The sequence below is a fragment of the Danio rerio genome, chromosome 2 (genome assembly GCF_052040795.2).
Source record: "Danio rerio strain M-AB ecotype USA chromosome 2, GRCz13ab, whole genome shotgun sequence".
In the NCBI taxonomy this organism is placed as follows: Eukaryota; Metazoa; Chordata; class Actinopteri; order Cypriniformes; family Danionidae; genus Danio; species Danio rerio.
Window position 1 is genome coordinate 58,734,726 of NC_141022.1, and position 22,775 is coordinate 58,757,500.

General features: G+C 37.7%; 1 protein-coding gene across 7 annotated transcripts in view; it reads left to right on the forward strand.

Moving 5' to 3' along the window:
* Positions 1–848: 848 nt before the first annotated feature.
* Positions 849–22,775, forward strand: part of cib3 (calcium and integrin binding family member 3) — a 30,188-nt gene continuing 8,261 nt past the window's right edge. For 6 of the 7 annotated variants that reach the window (XR_015479195.1, XR_015479197.1, XR_015479196.1 and 3 more), the window contains exons 1-4: positions 3,787–4,877; positions 11,501–11,535; positions 13,737–13,848; positions 20,885–21,032. Coding sequence is in view for 1 of the 7 variants with exons in the window: in XM_087241779.1 (XP_087097905.1) it covers positions 4,734–4,877; positions 11,501–11,535; positions 13,737–13,848; positions 20,885–21,032 (439 nt within the window). In the remaining 6 variants the exon portion in view is untranslated. Of the gene's footprint in view, positions 1,343–3,786; positions 4,878–11,500; positions 11,536–13,736; positions 13,849–20,884; positions 21,033–22,775 lie in introns of those variants that run through there. The other variant, XM_087241779.1, reaches the window with a different exon arrangement.

Here is a 22,775-nt window from a genome sequence, read left to right on the forward strand (position 1 = left end):
TGGTTTTATGTTGAACGTTTGACATTGATGTTGGCAGACTTTGAGTTTGACGTCAACGTCATTTTCATTTCCAAACAAAATGCAACGTTTCCATGACATTAGGGTACAACGTCACTTTGACGTCTTGTGCCTGCTGGGTGTTTAAGGCCATTTAGGTCATCATACAGTAAACATTATTCATCTTCTCATCAGTGACATGCATCTAAACGGTGTCTGGGTCAATGCGTGTAAAGATTTTGAACGTCTTCATGGACACTTTTAATGCTTCCATACAGTTTGCTGCAATGTAAAGTGCTCATGTCTTGAGGTAGTTCATTATGATGCAATTTACCTTCTATGTGTGATTTGATTGGACAGGAATTGCAGGACTGAATCTTCTATATACCATTCACTGAGCAGTATAAAGTGTCCTTCGTTATATTGGGGCATTAGGACCCACACAGACCACAGGTTGAGCGCCCCCTGCTGGCCTCACTAACACCAGTTCCGGCAGTAACCTAGGTCTCCCATGTGGTCTCCCATCCAGGTGCTGACCAGGCGCAGCCCTGCTTAGCTTTAGTGAGCGAGCATGTGGGAGTTGCAGAGAGCTAGCTGCCGGCTTCGTGGATTGTGAATGTTGCCATCCACTCTGCAGATCTCTCGCATGCAGGTTCCAGTAGGTCTTCTGCAGTATTTGTGATGATTGGGATGCAGTTCAACAGATGATTCATCAGAAATATCCACCTTCAGACACTTTTCCAAATGATTAACTAGAAGTCAAGTTATTATTTGTTGCTCTTTCAACTAGGATCGACAACAAGACTTTTGTCAGGTACTGTATATATACACACCTACACACGCACACACACACAGAATGATTCTCGAACGTAATGTCTAAACAGCTAATTTTGCTCACATTTTAAGATTATAAGGCAAGGCTGAACTTGACATGAAATGCACTCCGTCCACAGAGCTATATTCTTACAGTGATACAGTCTACAGTGTTTCTCTGCTGCAATCGGGATATCACAATAATCTGAAAAGCTACGCATCGATGAACCTGCTCTTCAGTGTTTGGACTCTCAGTAATGACTTCAAACCACACTGAACTGAGCTAAACTGAACTGAACTTAAACACTAAAAACTGAACTACCCTGATCCAGTTACTATGACCATTTATGTGAAGCTGCTTCGACACAATCTACATTGTAAAAGCGCTATACAAATAAAGCTGAATTGAATTAAATTGAATAATTAACCCCGAAAAAAGCAGCACAATCACTACCAGACTGCTGTTGTGTTTACGATAAGGTGTTCGGGGTTGAGGTCTCTGAATAGCACTGTTGAGAACCGGGATAGGAAGGTAACTGTATTAAAATAGGCCCTGTCCTTATAAATAAACTGCATAGTTGTAATCTATAAATGGCAGAGATATACACATATATCTATGATCGGGAGTTTTCCGGGATGTTAGTATGCAATTTCTTTTATTATTACGAAACATAATTTGACATCACTTTTCTACATTGATGGATTAGTGATCGCACAAGCATTCCTGACAAAAAGCTTGTGTTTGTGTGTACAGAAATGTACTATTCACCCTCCCTGTTAAATTTGATCTAATCATGTCCTGAAACACAGCTCCTCTCCTGCTTTCACTTCTCATACTGACGGAGGGAGCGATTCGTTTGTCAATGAATCTCCGTTATGAACGACTCTTTCACTAGCCGACAATACTACAAGTTTCTGGCAGCGCAGCATCTTGTTGTCATATTTCTTTTGCATTGTTTGCTGATTTTATTCAACAAAACTAGCATAAGCCGAGTGTTTAGTGCGAGTTGGAGCTGCTTTGCCTTATGGTGAATGCAGTAAGTGACTGTAGTGGTGGGCAAAGCGAGGCTTCGTGAAACACTGAAACAGTCGAAGCAAATGTGTCGAAGCTTCGAAACGTTTCGAAAACTCACTCTACAGTGACATCTAGTGGTCATTTTTTTTTTTATATTGCACTGAAACAGCTTCAGCAAAGAACAATTGAACAAATTGAGGGATTAAACCCCACTTTGTGAATGTGGAATCCTTCAAGTAACATAGTACAGTGGATAGGGTGTCAGACTTCCATGCAGGGTTAGTAGGTTTCTAAGCCAGTCTGTTGCAGTTGTTTTAAAATGCTTTAATACCAGTTGGTAATGCTTTGCTCTTGTATCTTTTGTTTCAACATTGGTCTGATATCCGAATAAACAATTTGTGAATAAATATGTCTTGTTTTTGTCTTAAAACAGGGTTGTTGCTAGATCAAAAACGGTGGCCTGAAGTTATCAAGAATTATTTATATTATTCATTAAATTTCCCATTTATTGTATTTTATTAATGTCTACCCTAACCCTAAACCCAACCATACTGTAAAAATATTTATTATTGTTTTACAGTTTTACAAAAATGATGCTAAATTGATGGCGTAACTGTAGCTGTATCCTATTTAGGCTACACAAAACAGAAACATGATTAAAATACATAAAACCATGATTTCAGAGTATTTGTACAAGTCGGGATTCGAACCCAAAACATCATGCTAAGCATAGAATCAATTAGCAAACCCACAGTGCTCTAAGCCATATGAGACAGAGATAATTTGGAGACCTTGGCAGTCAAATGAGGATTCGCCAGGTCTCGAAACGTTTCTAAGCTGATCGATGCTTTGAATCGCTTTAGTCACGTGACTAGGTGTTTCGAAACACTTTAGTCACGTGACTTGGGTGCTTCGGATCATGCTTCGGTGCAGTGATTCGAAACACTTGCGCTTCGGGATCTCGACACTGTGTCGAAACATCAGTTTCACGTCAGCCATCCCTAAGTGACTGTATCATCATCAATAACACTACCTGTTTAGCAAAAACGTAAAAAAAAAACTTAATCTTACCTATGAAATGTTCTACCTTTGTGCTTTGTTTTCTTTGTTTGCTCATTACTACACCCATAGACAGCGCTAAAGTCCCGCATCTTCACGTAATAACACTGTCTTGACTAGTGCGGTTGAATGACATTTGTCCTGGGAGCACTGTACCAATGTGGCGGCGCTATTGACGCATGCTCAGGGTCCCTATGCGATATCTAGTATATATATCTATGTCACAAATTGAGAAGCGGGGTGGAGGGACAACAAAACTGAGGAGCGATCACAAACCGAAAGCGGCGAGAGCGTCAAAGTAGCCAGAAGTCATTCATTTTTTAATGAGAACCGTCTTCATTGGCTATGATGCAGTTCGGCGGCAAGCAATCAGAATGAAGTAGCCCACCGCTTGAGAGGTGTTCAGAGAACACAGACCTGTGAACTTTGGTTCCGACCACAGTTGGTCCCAAGAGTTTGATTATTGCGGTTCCTGGAATTTAAATTTTTGAAAATCGCGACGACGTGGGGCCCCCTAATCACGCGGGGCCCCCCCGTGGTGCGTGCCCTGCGGGTCCGTCCGCTACGCCACTGGGAGTAATACGGAAGCGTGAGAAGGCTGTACAAATGCTGTTATTGCAGAACATGGCATGGCTATCAGCCAATAAGATTTAAGAACCAGACAGAACTGTTGTATAAATGTGTGTGTGTGTGTATGTGTGTGTATATATATATATATATATATATTTACATTTACATTTAGTCATTTAGCCGATGCTTTTATCCAAAGCGACTTACAAATGAGGACAAGAAAGCAATTTACACAACTATAAGAGCAACAATGAATAAGTGCTCTAGGCAAGTTTCAGGTCTGTAAAGTCTAAGGAAAGCATTAGTAATTTTTTTTTTTTTTTTTTGTTAGTGGAGGAGTCAGAGAGGTAGTTGCATATTACTAAGGAAAGTGGAGACTAAATAGTTGAGTTTTTAGTCGCTTTTTGAAGACAGGGAGTAATTGTCGTTCTGATGCAGTTAGGGAGTTCATTCCACCAACTGGGCAGATTGAGCGCGAGCGCTCGGGAAAGTGATTTGTTCCCTCTTTATACTGTTCATTCACAGAACGTAAGTTTCTGGAGGGCACATAGATCTGCAGAAGTGAGAGCAGATAAGAAGGGGCGCAGCCAGAAATCGCTTTGTAAGCAAACATCAGAGCTTTGAATTTGATGCAATCAGCAACTGGCAGCCTGTGCAAACGAATGAGTAGCGGAGTGACATGTGCTCGTTTAGGTTCATTGAAGACCACTCGTGCTGCTGCGTTCTATATAAATATATAATTTGTATGTTTTATTGATTGACGATGTTTTAAATCTTTATTTTATATTTAGAACAAACTTTTTTTTTACTTTCACTATTGATTAATTTAATGCAAGCTTGCTAAATAAAAGTATTAATTTCTTACATTTAAAAAAATGTACTAAAACCAGACATTTGAATGGTAGTTTATCCTGCAAAATGCAAACAAACAAACAAAAACTAAATTTAACAGAACATTTTTTATTTTTTGTGTGTGTAGATATTACAAGCAAGGTTTAACGGTCAAGATAATATCGAGGATCGATCTACAAACAATTATGGTTAGCACTTACAGTCATGAACAAGCACAGATGCTCTGTTGGTCTGATTCTCTCATTGTGTATATGAGCGCTGAATATTATTGTACAGTGTATATTTGCAGTGTAACATGACGCTCGTCTCCCCTGCTCTCCACTTGCACTCCCCTTGACCGACGGGCCGCATTCACGCCGGCTAAATGATGAAATGCTGCCATTATTGGAGAACTAAAGGCCTCACAGCGGCCGACACCTGATCCTCCATGTCTCACTGCAGCCTTTTGTGCCAGTTTTTCATATCTGAAATATCTGCAGGCATTCGGCTGCAGTGCACAGTCTGCCATGGCACTGCGAGAATGGGGAACAAGCAGACCATCTTCACATCCCAGCAGCTGGACGCATATCAGGTCAGTCTTGTCAGGGTTTTATAAATATATATATATATATATATATATATATATATATATATATATATATATATATATATATATATATATATATATATATATATATATATATTTACAGTTGAAGTCAGAATTATTACGCCCAATTTCAGTTTAATGAAGAGATTTTAACACATTTCTAATCATAATAGCTTTAATAACTCTTTTCTAATAACTGATTTCTTTTATCTTTGCACATATTGTTTGACTAGATATTTCTCAAGATGCTAGTATTCAGCTTAAAGTGACATTTAAACTCTTAACTAGGTTAATCAGGGTAATTAGGCAAGTCATTGTATAACAGTGGTTAACATTGTATAATATTGCTTAAGGGGGCTAATAATATTGACCTTAATATGGGTTTAAAACAATTAAAAACTGCTTTTATTCTAACCAAAATAAAACAAATAAGATTTTCTCTAGAAGAAAAAATATTGTAGGAAACACTGTGAAAACTTTCTTGCTCTGTTTAACGTGGGAAATATTTAAAAAATGAAAATAAAATTCACAGAAGGGTGAATAAATTTGACTTTAACTGTATTTATTATTATATTTGGATATTGTTTTTAAGTTTTTTTTTATGTAAAAGAGGTTCGTATTATGTAAAAGAGGCTCTTATTGTGTAAAACAGTCTCTTATGCTGCATTATAGGCTACTGTAAGAAATGCTAGTGTTTTTCCCATACTGATAAACTTCCGGTGACCTGTTATTGTGAATTTGTTTTTCCGTTTTATACGGTTCCTTTTACAGCATGGATGTTGTAATGTCATTAAAATACATTCAGTTAAATAAACTTTGACATTTATTTAGTTGCTCAAGCGTAAAACGAGACAAAAAGCCGTTTGCTCGCACACGCCAGTCAGAATCAGCAGGCTAGCGCTGAAGCTCCATTGAATATACTGGGGTAAAACAAATGCTCATATTATAAAGACATGGCGAGGGGAAATGTAATTTAATGCAGTGCTTCTTGTACAATCTGAGAACCACTTTATATCAGATATCACTCAGCCAGAGGAGATCGTTGGTTTTTTAAGAAAACTGACCTTAAATGTGCAGATTTTTGCATTGGCGTCGAGTTGACTGGAAGCGATTTACCCAGGTTACTGGCAAATTAAAAGTCCTCTTAGCATGCTTCGGCATATACCCCATTAGTGCACTGTAAAAAAAAATGTAAATACCGTGGGAAAAAAATGGAAATGTTTTTTAAATAGTAATATAATTGTAATTACAAATCTCACGGTTCGGATCAAATACAGTTAATAGGTGCGTTCGACATGAAGCACGGCTGCAGCCAGTGATCTGCGAGATTAGCCGAGCGGGGGCGGAGTTGAAAACGGAGCTGTCAAGCCAGACAGCCGGACACTTCAAAGTTGCTGCAGTCATGATGAACGATCGCATGGCGTCATCATCATTTTTTTTTAGAACAAAAGACTTACAGTACAAATAAAACAGAAAACAGTCTCTACAAACTATAGTTCATTTTTAAACAATATGGGTATTATGAATTATATATATAACAATCGCATGAGAGAAAAGGGAAGGGATAAAGGGAAGCAAGAGGGCAATATAAACATTAAAACGAACTGGGGCCTGTTTCAGTAAGGAGGTTCAAACAACTCTGAGTTTAAACTTGAACTCTGAGTTGATTTACCGAGAGATTAAAAACTCTGAGTTTTCGGTTTCAGAATAGCTGATATGAGCTGGGTCAATCAACTTTGTGTAGACCAACTCAGAGTTAAGCGTGCACACCGTGACTATAAAAAGGCATTATCAATAGAGCGCAGATATTACGAGTGACTACGGCAACATCTTTAAAAAAGAGATCAGCATTTCTTTCTCCGGCTGAACTTGATCTGCTCATGCAAAGTTATAGCAAATATGAGTGTATATATTTAAAAAGAAGCAACCATCAGTGAAACAGAGACAGTTAGCGTGGGAAAACAGCTGCTCAAGTTAATGTGTAATTTTTCATTTTAAGTATTTAAACATTTAAGTATAATAAAATAAGTAATGTAATGTGTGACGTTTATAGCCTACTTTTTTTCTAAACTTTTATACACTTTTATCGGTTTTAATAGATTTAACAGTGCACTTGTTGTGTGTCTGCCTTTTTATTGATCAAGTGATAGAGGTTTATATAACATTAAGAAGGTAAGCAGTAATAAAATAATTTTTAGACAGAATAATAATCCCATTAATCTAGTAACAGTGCATGTCGAAGGTTAAACTAATTATTTATGAAAAAAGGACAAGCCTTGTACGTGACTTTGTTTTGTGTGTGACAAAAATGTAGGCAATAGCTGTGTTTCCATCAAAATATAGGCTGTTACATAAATTTGTGCAAAACTGAAATAACGCATAAAAATAAAGCAGCGTTTTTATCCAAAGCGTCGAAGAGAACACAATCGTCACTTCTTGATTAACTTGCGCCAAACTATCAACAGTAAAAACAGAATTTACTGCGGTAGAATAAGCTGCGTCAATGATTTTTTATTTAATTAATGTACTTGCGCCTCAGAAGACAATTGACAAACAATGAACACGTGGGGGCGTTTGAAGCCATGAGACGCTGAGACACGCTCCAGACGCTCGGCGGTAATTAATAATATACACTGATACTGAAACAGTTAAGGCATTTTAGAATGACTAAAACAAAATTTTAGATGTTCTGCAGTGTGCTCAGTCTGCTGGTTTGTCCATTCACACACATTTAACAAACCTTTTTTTAATGTTCATACTGTAATTTGTTAAGTGCACTTCGTAGTTTATGTGCATCTTATCAAATAAAAGTTTAACCTCAGTTATGCACATGTTTTATTATGCGTATTTTCAAAAGTTATATGTGAATCATGACATTTCCATCAATCGTTTTTATGGGCATCTCCAAAATGAACTCTAAAATAGGTGTGTGGAAATGTAAGGCTAAGGCGAGAAATACCGCTTCATCTTTAAAAAAGGGGAGGAAACTGACAGAAACTCTGAGTTTAGAGAATAAAACCTGCTCCGGACCAGGTTAGGTTCACAGAGTAAGTTACCACAGTAACTGACTCTGAGTTACCTCTCTTTCAGAAACAGACTTGACTTACCCTGATTTCTTGAGTTTAACAAACCTGCCATTTTGAAACGGAAAACCCAGAGTTTCTCTCAATTCAGGGTTAAAATACTCTGAGTTTTCACTTAACCTCCTTTCTGAAACAGGCCCCTGGTCTATTAAATACAAAGCAATAAGCACAAATTCTAGGAGTTTAAACATCCCTCTAGGCTAATACTTCTTGTTTGATTATGCTAAAAATGGGTTTATTTATTTATTTTATAATCATACAAATCATTTTATAATTATTTGATAAAATACTTCTTTAACCTAATTTGTTAAGAAACCTTTAGGGTGGCAGGATCAATGATGATAATTATTTTATTTGAAGTCTGTAAGACTTATTTGAGTTCATATTTAGGTTATTATCTAAAATATATCATTTAAATCGTTCATGGAGCTGAATGCAGTAAATAGTCTGTATAAAAAAATGTTGAAAACAAACCTGTGCAAACAAGCCAGCCTTTATAGCCAGATTGGTTGAACAAAAGATGATACTGCAGTATAATATTTGTAGTCTTTTAATAGGCATGATATATCAAACATAGAGAGGGTGTGAAAAGTGAATTGTTTGTTTTGAAATTTGTGAATTGGTAGTTGTCCAATAATAAACCCGAATCACACGTGGTTGTTGTCATGCGGTGAACTCAGCCAATCATGTAATTTCGGTGTCGTCATCAGAGCTCCAGCAGTCGCTCTTCAGATGCTGCATCGGCTGATTCAGTCGTCTGATCTTGCAGCACTGTCGCGGTACTTTGATGCCACATGTTACAGTCCAGCCTGATCTCATGAGAAAACGTAAGTATTTTACGTTTTGCCAGTTTAGTGGCTAATTCGTACAAACTCGTACGAGTTCAGTTGTACTATTTTAAAAAGGAGGCGTGGCACCTAACCCCACCCCTAAACCCAACCGTCATTGGAGGATGAGCAAGTCGTACTAAATTGTACGAATTAGATCGTATCAATTCATACGAATTAGCCACTAAATGAAAAAGATACGAATTGCCTTGAGATTGTGTTGGACAGTCACGTGGCGTCCGCACAGCACCAATCCGGACTAACTTTCTAACCAGCATGCACCGCTTTAAGACAGAATTTGATCGATCTGCGCAGCGCTGCATGAAGTCAAAAGGTGCGTTCGACTTCATGCGGCGCTGCGCAGATCGATCGAAATCTGTCTTAAAGCGGTGCATTCTGGTTAGAAATCTTGTCCGGATTGATGCTGCGCCGACGCCACGTGACTGTCACATGTGGCATCAAAGTACCGCGACAGCGCTCCGAGATCAGACGGCAAACTCAGACCGTGCAGCTTCTGAAGAGCGACTGCAGGAGCTTTGATGACGACACCGATATTACACGATTGGCCGAGTTCACCACATGACAACAAACACGTGTATTTCGGGTTTATAATTGGACAAATTCCGATTCAAAAGTTTCAAAACAAACAATTCACTTTTCACACCCTCTCTATCCTGTACACATCTTGCTTATTAAAAGACTACAAATATTTTACTGCAGTGATCATCTTTTGTTAAATAATCTGGTTATAAAGGTTAGCTTGTTTGCACAGGTTTATTTTTAACTTTTTTATACAGACTATTTACTGCATTCATCTCCATGAACGATTTAAATGATATATTTTAGTGTATATTTTAGTGAATAACCTAAATATGTCTTACAGACTTGAAATAAGAAAATCATCATTGATCCTGCCACCCTAAAGCTCTCTTAACAAATTAAAGTAAAGAACTATTTTATTAAATAATTATAAAATGGTTTTATTATTATAATATAAATATATATTTTATTTTCTGTCTAGCAGTTTAAAGGCGACCTGCTCTTTCTGGGAAACTTCTACATAGCTCACTTATTTTACCTTTTGTTCTTTTCAACACAATCTTTTTGGATTAAAATACTTTTTTGAAACTTCATTCATTATCCAAAAATAATGTCATTTATTAAGACCTAATCAAAACACCATGTTTTGTTTTTTACATTGGACATTTTTATATCTATAAATGTACATATATGTAAACCCTTTTTTAGCAGATTCAAACAAGAAGTATTAGCCTAAAGGTTGATGTTTAACTCCTAGTATGTATGCTTATTGCTTTGTATTTAATAGACCTGTTCGTTTTTATGTTTATATTAACCTCTCATTTCCTCTTATTTCTCTCATGCATTTGTTATATATTTTATTCATAATTCTCTCTTATTGTTTAAAAAGGAACTACAGTTTGTAGAGATTGTATTCTGTTTTATTTGTAAATGTTTTATTGTTATAAGTAAAAATAACAAAAAATATGATGACGCCATGTGATTGGTCATCATGACTGCAGCAACTTTGAGTCCCGAAGTGTCCAGCTGTCCATCTTGACGGCTCCGTTTTCAACTCCGCCCCCGCCTGCGCTCGGCTAATCTCGTAGATCACCGGCTGCAGCTGAGCTTCATGTCGAACGCACCTAATCGCACCTTTTGAGTCACGGATCGAACCATTTTTTGGATCAGCAAAAAAAAGGAGAAGAAAATTGTCATTTGCTTTTAATTTATACAAAAATATTACTGCAAAAACCATTGGTTTAACAAGCAGAACTTAAAACCTGTAAAAATAAAAATCAAGAAAGAACCAGGTTAAAAAAAAAAAGGAAAATATTCAATATGTAAAATAATTTTACGTAATTATGTAATTATGTTGCTGATAATGCTAAATATAGAAATCTAACATCTTGTACAACAGATCATATTTATTTTCACTTAATTATTCAAGAATTCACACACAAAACTTCATGTTTCGTTATAGGTGGGTCCTTTCTGAAAACCTATTCAGTGATATAATTTTGATGGTTGTTTGTCGCCACCCATTGGTTAGACAATGTAATTGCTTTTACCAGCGTCAAAATTTCAAGTGGTGCTCGCTGCAGAGCCATTTGAGGAGAGCTGAGCTCCAGCGAGGGGGAGCTTAAGCTTGAGCTCCACCTTTTTTGCACTTCTTCTACGAGTGATGTCACTGGGGGTAGGGTTAGGGGTGGGGTTGGTGTACGCATTAAAACAGCTTACAGGAGGAGGAGCGACAGCTCATGCTCCCCCTCGCTGGAGCTCAGCTCTCCTCAAATGGCTCTGCAGCGAGCACCCTCTCAGTGTCAAGTTCTATTAATAAGTCCTGCTGAATAGTTTTACATTTATTTTTCTATTTGAACATTTTACTAGTGGAATAACAAACTACAGTATAAAAACTTAACAGAATGTGACATTTTAAGTGTGAAAAAAAATCACTTTTAAAAGGATTTTTGAGCTTAAAATTATGAAGACAATTGTGAGGATTGATGTGGAGAATTTGATAGTTATCATCAATAATTATGCACACTCACTATCAAATTTCTCTCACTATTAATGAAAATTAGCATGCATGTTTTTTGTTTTAAAGTAATTGTTAAGTAGAAATTCTGCTTTTCAATAACGCATGTTTTTTATTTTTTTTGCTTTTCATATTTTGTAGGATTGCACATATTTCACCAGGAAAGAAATACTGAGGTGAGAGATATTTTACTTTTCATACATCTTACTGCGGTGGCACAGTAGGTAGCGCTGTCGCCTCACGGCAAGAAGGTTGCTGGTTCGAGCCTCAGCTGGGTCAGTTGGTTTTTCTGTGTGGAGTTTGCATGTTCTCCCTGCGTTCGCATGGGTTTCCTCCGGGTGCTCCGGTTACCCCCACAAGTCCAAAGACATGCGGTACAGGTGAGTTGGGTAAGCTAAAGGGCATCCGCTGCATAAAATATGTGCTTGATAAGTTGGCGGTTCATTCCGCTGTGGGGACCCCAGATTACTCTTTAAGTCTTAAAATGCTTGTTTTATTTGTAAAATGCATCCTCTAATCAAAAACAATATGAAGTTAAAAGTTATAAAAACATATCAGTTTTCGGCAGCGTGAAGAACATTTCCATAATTAAAAAAAATCAACTTTTCCACTGTACATGACATGTTCATTCATTTTCCTTCGGCTTAGTTGCTTATTTATCAAGGGGTTGCAACACCAGAATGAACCGCCAACTATTCCAAAATATGTTTTACACAGCGGATGCCCTTCCAGCTGCAACACAGTACTGGGAAACACCCATTCACTCATACACTATGGCCAATTTAGTTTATTTAATTCACCTATACCGCATGGACTGTGGGGGAAACCGGAGCAGCCGGAGGAAACCCACGGCAACATGGGGAGAACATGCAAACTCCACACAGTAATGCAAACTAACCCAGCTGAGGCTTAAACCAGCAACCTTCTTCCTGTGAGGTGACAACGCCACTGCTACACCGCTCCGCCCCATCTACTATTTGAATGGTTAACATTTTTTATTTAAAAAACACTACTTCTCGGTATTAAAGGGCAGACCCCCACCATACATCTCGTTTTGACGTCCTTCATGGTGGTCAAGCATAAATTAAAAGTGTAATCCCCCCCTAATCCCCCTGTAATTCACACCTTGAGTATACTGATAGTTTATTAAAAGGTTTTTGTACGATAATTTACAACACAATATATCACAATTAAAGCTGTCAATAAAAGTCACTATTTCCAAACTTTTCATCATCAAAAGTTGTTGGAGGAAAGATCAAGCTCCCATAATGCAATCCAAAAGCATCATATCAAAAATAAATTTTATTTTATTGTGTTGTGAATGGATTTTTTATTTTATATTAATGTATATATACAGTGGAAGTCAGAATTATTAGCCCCCCTTTTACACCATCTTCTGAGCTTTTTCAGTATTGTATGTAAAATTGACTTTCAAGAAAAGTTATATCTATTTCTGAAAAAATATATCTTTCATTATTCTGCTATTAACCAGAACAGAAATAAATGTGATCATCCTAACTGACCTAAAAGAGATAAAGTTTAGTCACATTAACATCTGACTTTTTGAATGGTTATGTGCCTATTTATACGATGTATTTAAACTTCTCGTTTCAACTCTGTGGCTAATAATTCTGATTATTAATTCTGATATATATTATTATATTATTATATATATTCTGATATATTCTTATTTATATATTATTATATTATTCATTAATTTTCTTGTCGGCTTAGTCCCTTTATTAATCCGGGGTCGCCACAGCGGAATGAACCGCCAACTTATCCACCAAGTTTTTATGCAGCGGATGCCCTTCCAGCCGCAACCCATCTCATGGAAACATCCACACACATACACTACGGACAATTTAGCCTACCCAATTCACCTGCACCGCATGTCTTTGGACTGTGGGGGAAACCGGAGCACCCGGAGGAAACTCCACACAGAAATGCCAACTTAGCCGAGGTTCGAACCAGCGACCTTCTTGCTGTGAGGCGACAGCACTACCTACTGAGCCACTGCCTCGCCTTTATATTATATTATATTATGTTATGTTATGTTATGTTATGTTATGTTATGTTATGTTATGTTATGTTATGTTATGTTATGTTATGTTATGTTATATTATATTATAAATTCTGATAATTCAGAGAAATAAGTCCATAATCTAACAGAAAAGTATCGCTGTTTAATACCAGGCTTTTATTTGTCAACACAGACAATATATAACTTCAAAATATTAAAACCGTCAATAAAAGTTCCTTTTTCAAACTTTTCAACATTGAAATACAACATTATACTCACATAATGTCATTCAGACGCATAAATAAATGCTAATGTTTTAGTTGTGAATGTACGTTTGTTATGGTGCCTCCTCAGGCTGTTTCATCGGTACCGTGATTTGGCTCCTCAGCTGGTGCCGCTGGACTACACCAATGAGCCGGACGTGCGTTTGCCGTATGAGCTGATTGGCAGCATGCCGGAGCTGAAGGTACAGCGCATCTCTCTCTCCCTCTCTCTCTCTCTCTCTCTCTCTCTCTCTCTCTGTGTGTGTGTGTGTGTGTTCCTCATTAATTATGAACATCCTACTAATTGATGGCAGTCTTGGTGAGGTTAAATGTTATCAGATCCCCTTAACTCAAGAGAACCAAAAGCTTAACCCAGCTTAATCAAGTGTTTGAGAAGTAGACCAATTAGTTAAGAAATCCTTAAGAATTTGAGACACGGATAAGGGTCAGGTTTAGAAAAGTGGTTCAAACACATACTGTACTTTTCACTTTCATTGGAATGTAGAGCAGGGGAAATAAGTACTGAACACCTCATGCTTTTTTCTGGGAATGATATTTCTAAAGGAGCTGTTGACATGGAATTGAAGCGAATTTCGTTGAAAACCCAAACAATACAAACATAAAAAACTACTGAAGCGTATTGAATACTGTATATAAAAGGCTTCTTTGGTGCTGCAGCTTAAAGACGCCTCTCATATGGAGAATGAAGCCTCATGCATTGCTCAGGGTGTGAGTTTCTCAGACTTCAACTGAGTGTCTTGATGTTCTGTGGGTCTCGTCTATCAAATCTGATCTTTGATTTGTATTCTCTATTAGATTTAGATCAGGTGATTGGCTGGGCCATTCTACAGCTTGATTTTCTTTCTCTGAATGCATTTAAGAGTTTCCTTGGCCGTGTTTTGGATCATTGTCTTGCTGAAATGTCCACCCTGGTTGAACTAAAGCAGCTGATATTCATTTACACGGAAGAAGGGCAGAGGGTTGCTGAAGAACTACTAAAAAATTTAGCTGCTGTCTGGGCTTTCACTGCCGAACTACACCTCCCTTTCTTCATGTGTTCAATACTTTTTCCCTGCGTTATTTAAGTGAAGTTTATTCATAAACTATTTTCGAGAGGATCACGTGCTTATGATTTATCACGGCCGGTCCCGTATTTGCTAATCACTATCTTCCAATCACATGAGCCCTAAGCGACTATAAATAACCACAGTTTTCAGTCCATGTTATCTTTGTTCGGAAGAAACCCCCCTTCCTCCCCTATTCTCCTCCTTTATCTTTGATTGGGCGGCACGGCGGCCCAGTGGTTAGCACTGTGAGCCCCACAGCTAGAACACTGCCAGCCCTGGTTCCACCAAGCTGGTGGGCGTTTCTGTGAGGAGTTTGTATGTTCTCCCCGTGTCCCTGTGGGTTTTCCCCGGGTTCTCAGATTTCCTCCCACCATCCAAAGACATTCAACATGCATAACAATCAAGCTTTTGTCTAACCCCTTTTGTTCCCTTAGCTACCGCAGTCGGGGAGTTCTGAGATCCTCCCAGCTCAGGCTCCCCTCTCGCTCTGCCAACGGGAGGAAGCCCCGGGCTCGAGGATCCCTTGAGCTCGGGGCTCTCTCCCGAGACAGCATGCCAAACAAGCTTTTATAAATCATCAGCTAAGTGTGAACTCTTGAATTTTATTACGCATAAGTTAACTTGTAAAATAATAAGATTTGTTGTCTTTGCATATGTGGATTTCGAACATCCGGGGAGAATTTCAAGTCAACGGCACCTTTAGAAATGTGTTTTCTGAGAAAAATGGTGACGTGTTACTTATTTTCCTCACTTGATACTTCATACAATACTTATTTATGTGTGTTGAACTGTCATTGTCTTCTTGTATTTTACAAAATGGCCTCTTTTATTTTATTTTAATTTATTATTATTAATGCATTTGTGCATTTGTTTTTATGGCTCTGTCGGGGATAGGGTGGGTGTTCTTTGGTTGGTGTTTGGTTACTAATGCAGTATATATGTATCGCATTTGTTTTCCTAATGTTTTAAAACAATAAAAAAGCATCAAAAAACATATACTGTAGAAACCAAAGTCTCAACCTTAATGTTTCAACGAACTGTTGAGAAAATGAAATAACAAAACATATGGATTAATTTACCGCCATTCAGTGTATATGCTATCATGTTAAATTAAAACAACTTATTCAGATCTAAAATTTGTAAAAGTTATCAGAAAAGTGGTGATTTTTTTTGTAATATTTAAACTGTATAATATTATAAAAAATATATAGGTCACACTTTACAATAAGGTTCATTAGTTAAGGTTAATTAATGCAGTTACTAACATGAACAAACAATGAACATTACATTTAGTAGTATTTGTTCATGTTAGTTAACGTTAGTTCATGAAAATACAGTTGTTCATTGTGAGTTCATGTTAACTCAAGGTGCATTATCTAATGTTAACAAGCATGGACTTGGGTGTTAATAATGCATTACTATATGTTCAATTATGATTAATAAATGCTGTACATGTGTTGTTCATGATTAGTTTATGTTAGTAAATGCATTACCTAATGAACCTTATTGTAAAGTGTTACCGAAATATATATATATTAATTCAGAAATTCTTTTGATATGCTGATTTGCTGCTCTCTTGTGGTAAGCTGTTATTGGTGTTCAGGTATTATTATTGGATTACTGCAACTCTCTACTAGCCGGGCTCCCAGCTAACTCTATCAAGCCTCTTCAGCTGCTTCAGAACGCAGCAGCACGAGTGGTCTTTAATGAACCTAAACGAGCACATGTCACTCCGCTGCTCTTCCGTTTGCACTGGCTGCCAGTTGCTGCTCGCATCAAATTCAAAGCTCTGATGTTTGCCTACAAAGCGACTTCTGGCTTTGCTCCTTCTTATCTGCTCTCACTTCTGCAGATCTATGTGCCCTCCAGAAACTTGCTTTCTGTGAATGAACGTCGCCTCGTGGTTTCATCCCAAAGAGGGAAGAAATCACTTTCCCGAATGCTCGCGCTCAATCTGCCCAGTTGGTGGAATGAACTCCCTAACTGCATAGGAACGGCAGAGTCACTCGCTGTCTTCAAGAAACGACTAAAAACTCAACTATTTAGTCTCCACTTCACTTCCTAATCTGCAATTGCCTCTCTGGATAAACCACTAACTGCACTCAAAAAAAAATATATATATACTAATACTTTCCTTCTTAGACTTTACAGACCTGAAACTTGCCTATAGCACTTATTCATTGTTGCTCTTATAGTTGTGTAAGTTGCTTTCTTGTCCTCATTTGTAAGTCGCTTTGGATAAAAGCGTCTGCTAAATGACTAAAGGTAAATGTAAATTATAAAGGCTTTTTATTATCAATGATTATTAAACATTTTGTTCTGCTTTATATTTTCTGCGGAAAAATACTTTTTACATTTGCAAATATCAAAAAAACATGTCATTTATCTGAACATACAAATTATATGTTAGTTTTTATTTATCATTTTTAATCAAATAAATGTGTGAGCAGACTTTCAAAAAACAAATAAAAAATTAATGTTTGACTGGTAAAGGTGTAGTCCAAGGATGGGCAAGCTTGATCCTCGAGGGCCGGTGTCCCTGCAGAGTTTTGTTCCAACCCTAGTCAAACACACCTGAACATGCTAATCAGTGTCTTCAAGATCACAAGAAATCTATAAGCAGGTGTGTTTGATTAGGGTTGGAGCTAAACATCAGAAAAGTGGTGATTTTTTTTTTTGTTGCAATATTTAAACTGTATAATATTATAAAAAAAATATTGGTAACACTTTACAATAAGGTTCATTAATTAATGTTAATTAATACATTTACTAACATGAACAAATGATGAACAATACATTTACTACTGTATTTATTCATGTTAGTAAACATTAGTTAATGAAAATACAGTAGTTCATTGTTAGTTCATGTTAACTCACAGTGCATCAACTAATGTTAACAAGCATGGACTTGGATGTTAATAATGCATTAGTAAATGTTTAATTATGATTAATAAATGCTGTATGAGTTTTGTTCAAGATTAGTTCATGTTAGTAAATGCATTAACTAATGAACCTTATTGTAAAGTGTTATCAAAATATTTTGGTCACACTTTACAATAAGGTTCATTAGTTAATGTTAATTAATGCAGTTACTAACATGAACAAACAATGAACATTACATTTAGTAGTATTTGTTCATGTTAGTTAACGTTAGTTCATGAAAATACAGTTGTTCATTGTTAGTTCATGTTAACTCATGGTGCATTAACTAATGTTAACAAGCATGGACTTGGGTGTTAATAATGCATTACTATATGTTCAATTATGATTAATAAATGCTGTACATGTGTTGTTCATGATTAGTTCATGTTAGTAAATGCATTACCTAATGAACCTTATTGTAAAGTGTTACCGAAATATATATATTAATTCAGAAATTCTTTTGATATGCTGATTTGCTGCTCTCTTGTGGTAAGCTGTTATTGGTGTTCAGGTATTTGATTCAGGTGTTTGATTAGGGTTGGAGCTAAACTGTGCAGGACACCGGCCCTTCAGGACCGAGTTTGCCCACCCCTGGTGTAGCCTATAATTCTCTCAATTATTTTAGTCATTGGGTCCACAACTGTAGACACATGATATAGTTAATAAATGTTTCAGTAGAAAAAAAATAGGTCCATATTTTATTATAAATTCAACAAAAAGCTGAGCTGATGTTTCTAGTTTATTCTATTGTTTATATATAATTCCTGCTAAAATGCTCTATTTTATTCTACTACAACTACTTCGGCAGGTAAATATTATCTATATGCTAATATATAGGCGACTATTCATAAAGATGAACGCCAAATGTATTCAAGAATTCAAAAATATTCAAGATGCGCGCGCAGCGAGGTTGCAGAAAAAACTGGGAGCGTTAGCATTTACAGCGAGGGATTGACATCAGATGCGGTGCAGAGTTTGTTGTTGTCTTAGAGAAAGGTTATATTACTTACATATTATATATATTATTTATGTAATGCTTTCAGTGTATTAAAACAGCGTGTCACCCAGTGATAAGCACAGTGATTCTGCAAAATTAACGTTAAAGTGAGCGGCGTTCATCTGACAGGTCCATTTGCGATAGCACCCTCCCAATGGATATTGTATAAGACGAAATGGCCAAGCATCCAGCCCCAAATATACAACGATCTTATTGAAGCTCCAAGTGATTTTACAAGAGAGAAGTTAAAGGCCTACAAGTCTTTGGATGCCAACAATGTTGTTCTGTGTGGTCATGTGGAAGAAATAATACACCATGATGACCAGATTCAAAACTCTGTGGTGCTAAAAACCGAGGATCTGCCTAGCCAAAGACAAGGAAAGAAGACGGAGCTGTACAAGGCCTGGGTAATCAATCACCAACACGCAAAACAATTGCATTCTGAGGGCCTACTCACACTATGCCATCCGTACCGTGCTCAGGCCCGTTTTCCGGATCGTTTGAGCAGTGTGAGTGCGCTGAATCGGGCTCAAGCACGGTTCACTTGGCCGGCCCTGGCCCTGTTGGAAGAGGTGTGCCTGAGCGCGGTTCACTTGGGCTTTGGCGCGGTACGCTTGTGTGTGAGTGCAAAACGCACCAAAGCCCGAAACTGAAAGCGAGACGTGACTTTTAAGGGACTGTTTGATATGGATTTATTAATCATTCTTACTGTTCAGTGAACGCAAACTGCCGTAGTTTATTAAAGACGCAAACCCCTCACTGCACGACAGCTGCACCTTCAGCAGACCTCCTCATTCCTGCAGCACGAGAGCTTTATGATTGTTTATGAGCGCCAAAAGTGGCGAATCTGTTCATCGAAATATCTGACTGCGTGTCCCGCATCCCTAAGGACTGTTTGGCGAAATATTTGACGGCATATCAAACGTCTGAAACGATATAACTAGAGAAATCTCCACTGTGCTGCTGAGTGAGAGAGCGCTTCTCACTGAACAGCACAGCAGCGATGACGTAAGCGTGCCGAAGCCTGTTTGTGGTGTGAGTGCGGGCCGTCGGGGGAGACGGGAGGGGGGACAAGCGTGCTTTGGCCCAGTTCAAGGCAACTGTAGCTAGTGTGAGTACAGCCTGACAGTGAACGGCACCTGTAGGGCAGGGTGTGTGAGCTTACACTTTTACATTTCATTCTAAGCATTCAGTGTCTGCAGTTTAATTCACCATGTTTAACTGTTTTTTGCTGAAATCATTGCTGCAATCAAAACTGAGTAATGTGTCTGAATCAGCATAGCGTGAACTTACCTGATTTGAAATGAGAACTGCAGAGTCCAGCATTATTAATTAGGTCCTCACTCCATTCAGCACCCTTTTAGCCAAAACGTCTGTGGTCAGCATGAAAAGCAGTGTTGTATGTGTAACGGAGGCCAGCTAGTAAGTGCTGTGCAGGTAAACCTCACTCCTCTGACCTCTAAAGGTGCTCTAGCGACAGACACTAGAGGCCATGGTCTTTAGTCTCCTTGTTAGAGCAACCGACTCCCATGCGGAAGGTTGCCAGTTCGAAACCAGCTGGGAGAGGGTTGGGTGGCGTAGGACCGGCGGTGTTACATTGGTGCCATGACCCGGATGGGAGTGAGGTTTAGGGGGGTGAGTGTAAAGCAGGTCGCACACCAGAAGTGCCGTGACACGGCGCGCACATGACAGTTTAAAGTATCGCACACCAAACCCGTACATTCGAATGATAATTAACATGAAACTAATCAGTTGGCGCTCTGTGGCGCGGCTGAAAAATGAACTGCGTCCTGAGCCGTGGCACGGGCGCCGACTTGCAGCGCCGGTGTGTGGATCCTGATAGAAACCTATGTTTAGAATTCTAAAATGCATGGCACTAGACACTAGAGGCCATGGTCTTTAGCCTCCTTGTTAGAGTAACCGACTCCCATGCGGAAGGTTGCCGGTTCGAAACCAACTCGGAGAGGGTTGGGTGGCGTAGGACCGGCGGGGTTACATGTACAGTAAAAGTTAAGTTTTCTATTTTAAGACTTATGAATTTGGCATCTTACCGCAAAACTTGACATGTTTGCTATTGCAACCGGGAACCCGTGTGACGTAGGTTGGTAATTCCTTTATTGAAAGTTCATACACCCCGTCCCTAAAATAACCGTCAGTGAGGTGTACTGTATGTCAAACATTGTACTGTGAGGACGTCAAACACTCACACTACTAAATACTCACTTTATAATAAAAATGTTATGTTTTATGTAGGATAACCCATTCAGACAGAGGATCGCGGAGGTTTTCTCTGAGGATGGGCAGGGAAACATGACTCTGGACGACTTTCTGGACATGTTTTCAGTGATGAGTGAAATGGCGCCGCGGGACCTGAAGGCATATTACGCCTTTAAGATATACGGTAAGTCACGTTCATATTATTATTTAGAAACATTTTGATTATCAGTAACGTAGGATATACAAAACAGACGTCAATTAAAAATGAAGTTAGGTTTTTTCTAATTTTCCGGTTTAATATGTCGTATTCATGCCGATGGCCTATTTGTTTAGGTAAGTTAGTTGCAAAATATTATGCGAAGGAACATTTTGGCTCTTGTGCCAAACTCCAGAAAATGACTGGCTTTTGCATGCAAGATTAATTAACGTGTATTTATGGTAAATAGTACAGCAGCTCTTTTTATCAGTTACAATTATCAACCCTTTTTGTGTTAGCTGGACTTGTAGTAGTCCTCAAACACTCATTCAACCATTAGCTAAAACGGTAACAATTAATTATGGTCCATTATATTGTTAGTCAATGTACTTAATAACACCAACATGAACAAAGTATGAGCAATCTTGTAGCCTACATCATTTATTACAGTTTTTGTCAGTCGCTGTGGTGCATTTCTCACAAAACTATTTACATTTGCACAATAGTTAACGCATTTCTCAAAACAATTAGTCATTTGTGCACATCCTAGTAGCAGTTTCTTATTCTTTCCAACACAATGCAGATGCTTTTGGACATGCATCAATTGCTTTCATACAACTCTCTGCTAATTATAACATTATCATCTGTTTATGTCATGTCAGACAAAATGAACTAAACTTGTGAATGCTGAATAGTCACTCCATATAAAACTAATAGTCTTTGTTGCATTACTTGAGTCATTACATACAAAAATGTTGAACTAGTTGTCAAAATGTGTGCAAATTTAATTAAAAAAAATTGTAAATCTTTATTTTCCTGAAAATGTCTTTAAAATTGAACAATTTGATGAATGATTTACAGACCTGTGTATGTTGTAGGCTCAGTTCCATTATGTACTGCAATATTGTGTACAGTTGTGCACTGCTCTACCCAAAGGGAGTTTATGTTTGTTGTAAATAAGTGTGTTTATTCTTTTGCACAATGCTGAGAATAAATTAGGATTGTAGAGAGCAAATGCAGTAAAAATGTGAAACATACATATTCAGTGTCTTGTACTCAGATAACTCACTCAATGCAGTGATGTCTCACTTTACTGTAGTTTTCAAATGGCTGTGCTAATAGTATACAGTTCTGTCTTCAGCATTTTCAGCAAGTGTCACCAAAATCTGACTTTTTTGCATTGAAAAAAATGTACAAACTGACATGATGAAAACATGACTAAGCCATTTGACTATCTTGTTCATAAACAATGGTGTCAGGATTTTTCATTTTGATGACACTGACATCAGTACTTGCTTTTGAGGAATGAACTGTCCATTTTGAGCAAGTGACGCGCTTTTGCAGATTATCAGCTAGGTTTTGCAGCACGAGGGCTTTAAGACATTTGTTGTGCAAATGTAAATAGTGTTGTGAGAAATGCACCAAAGCGTCTGAGAAAAACTGTAAATCATAGTTCAACATTTACTGCTAATATTCAAAGTTATGCTTGTTTACATTAGTCAAAGCACTGCGAGTTAACAAGAACTAATAATGAACTAATGTTGTAAAAAATGAACGATTACTGTAAGAAATCTATGGTGCATAGTTTGTCAGTTAGTCATTAACTAATTGAGAATTATATTAAGATATTACCTTTAAAACTTTCACTGGTTTAGCTTAATCTGGTTTTATTTTAACTGTAGTACTTTTTGCATACTATTCATTCATTCATTTTCTTGTCGGCTTAATCCC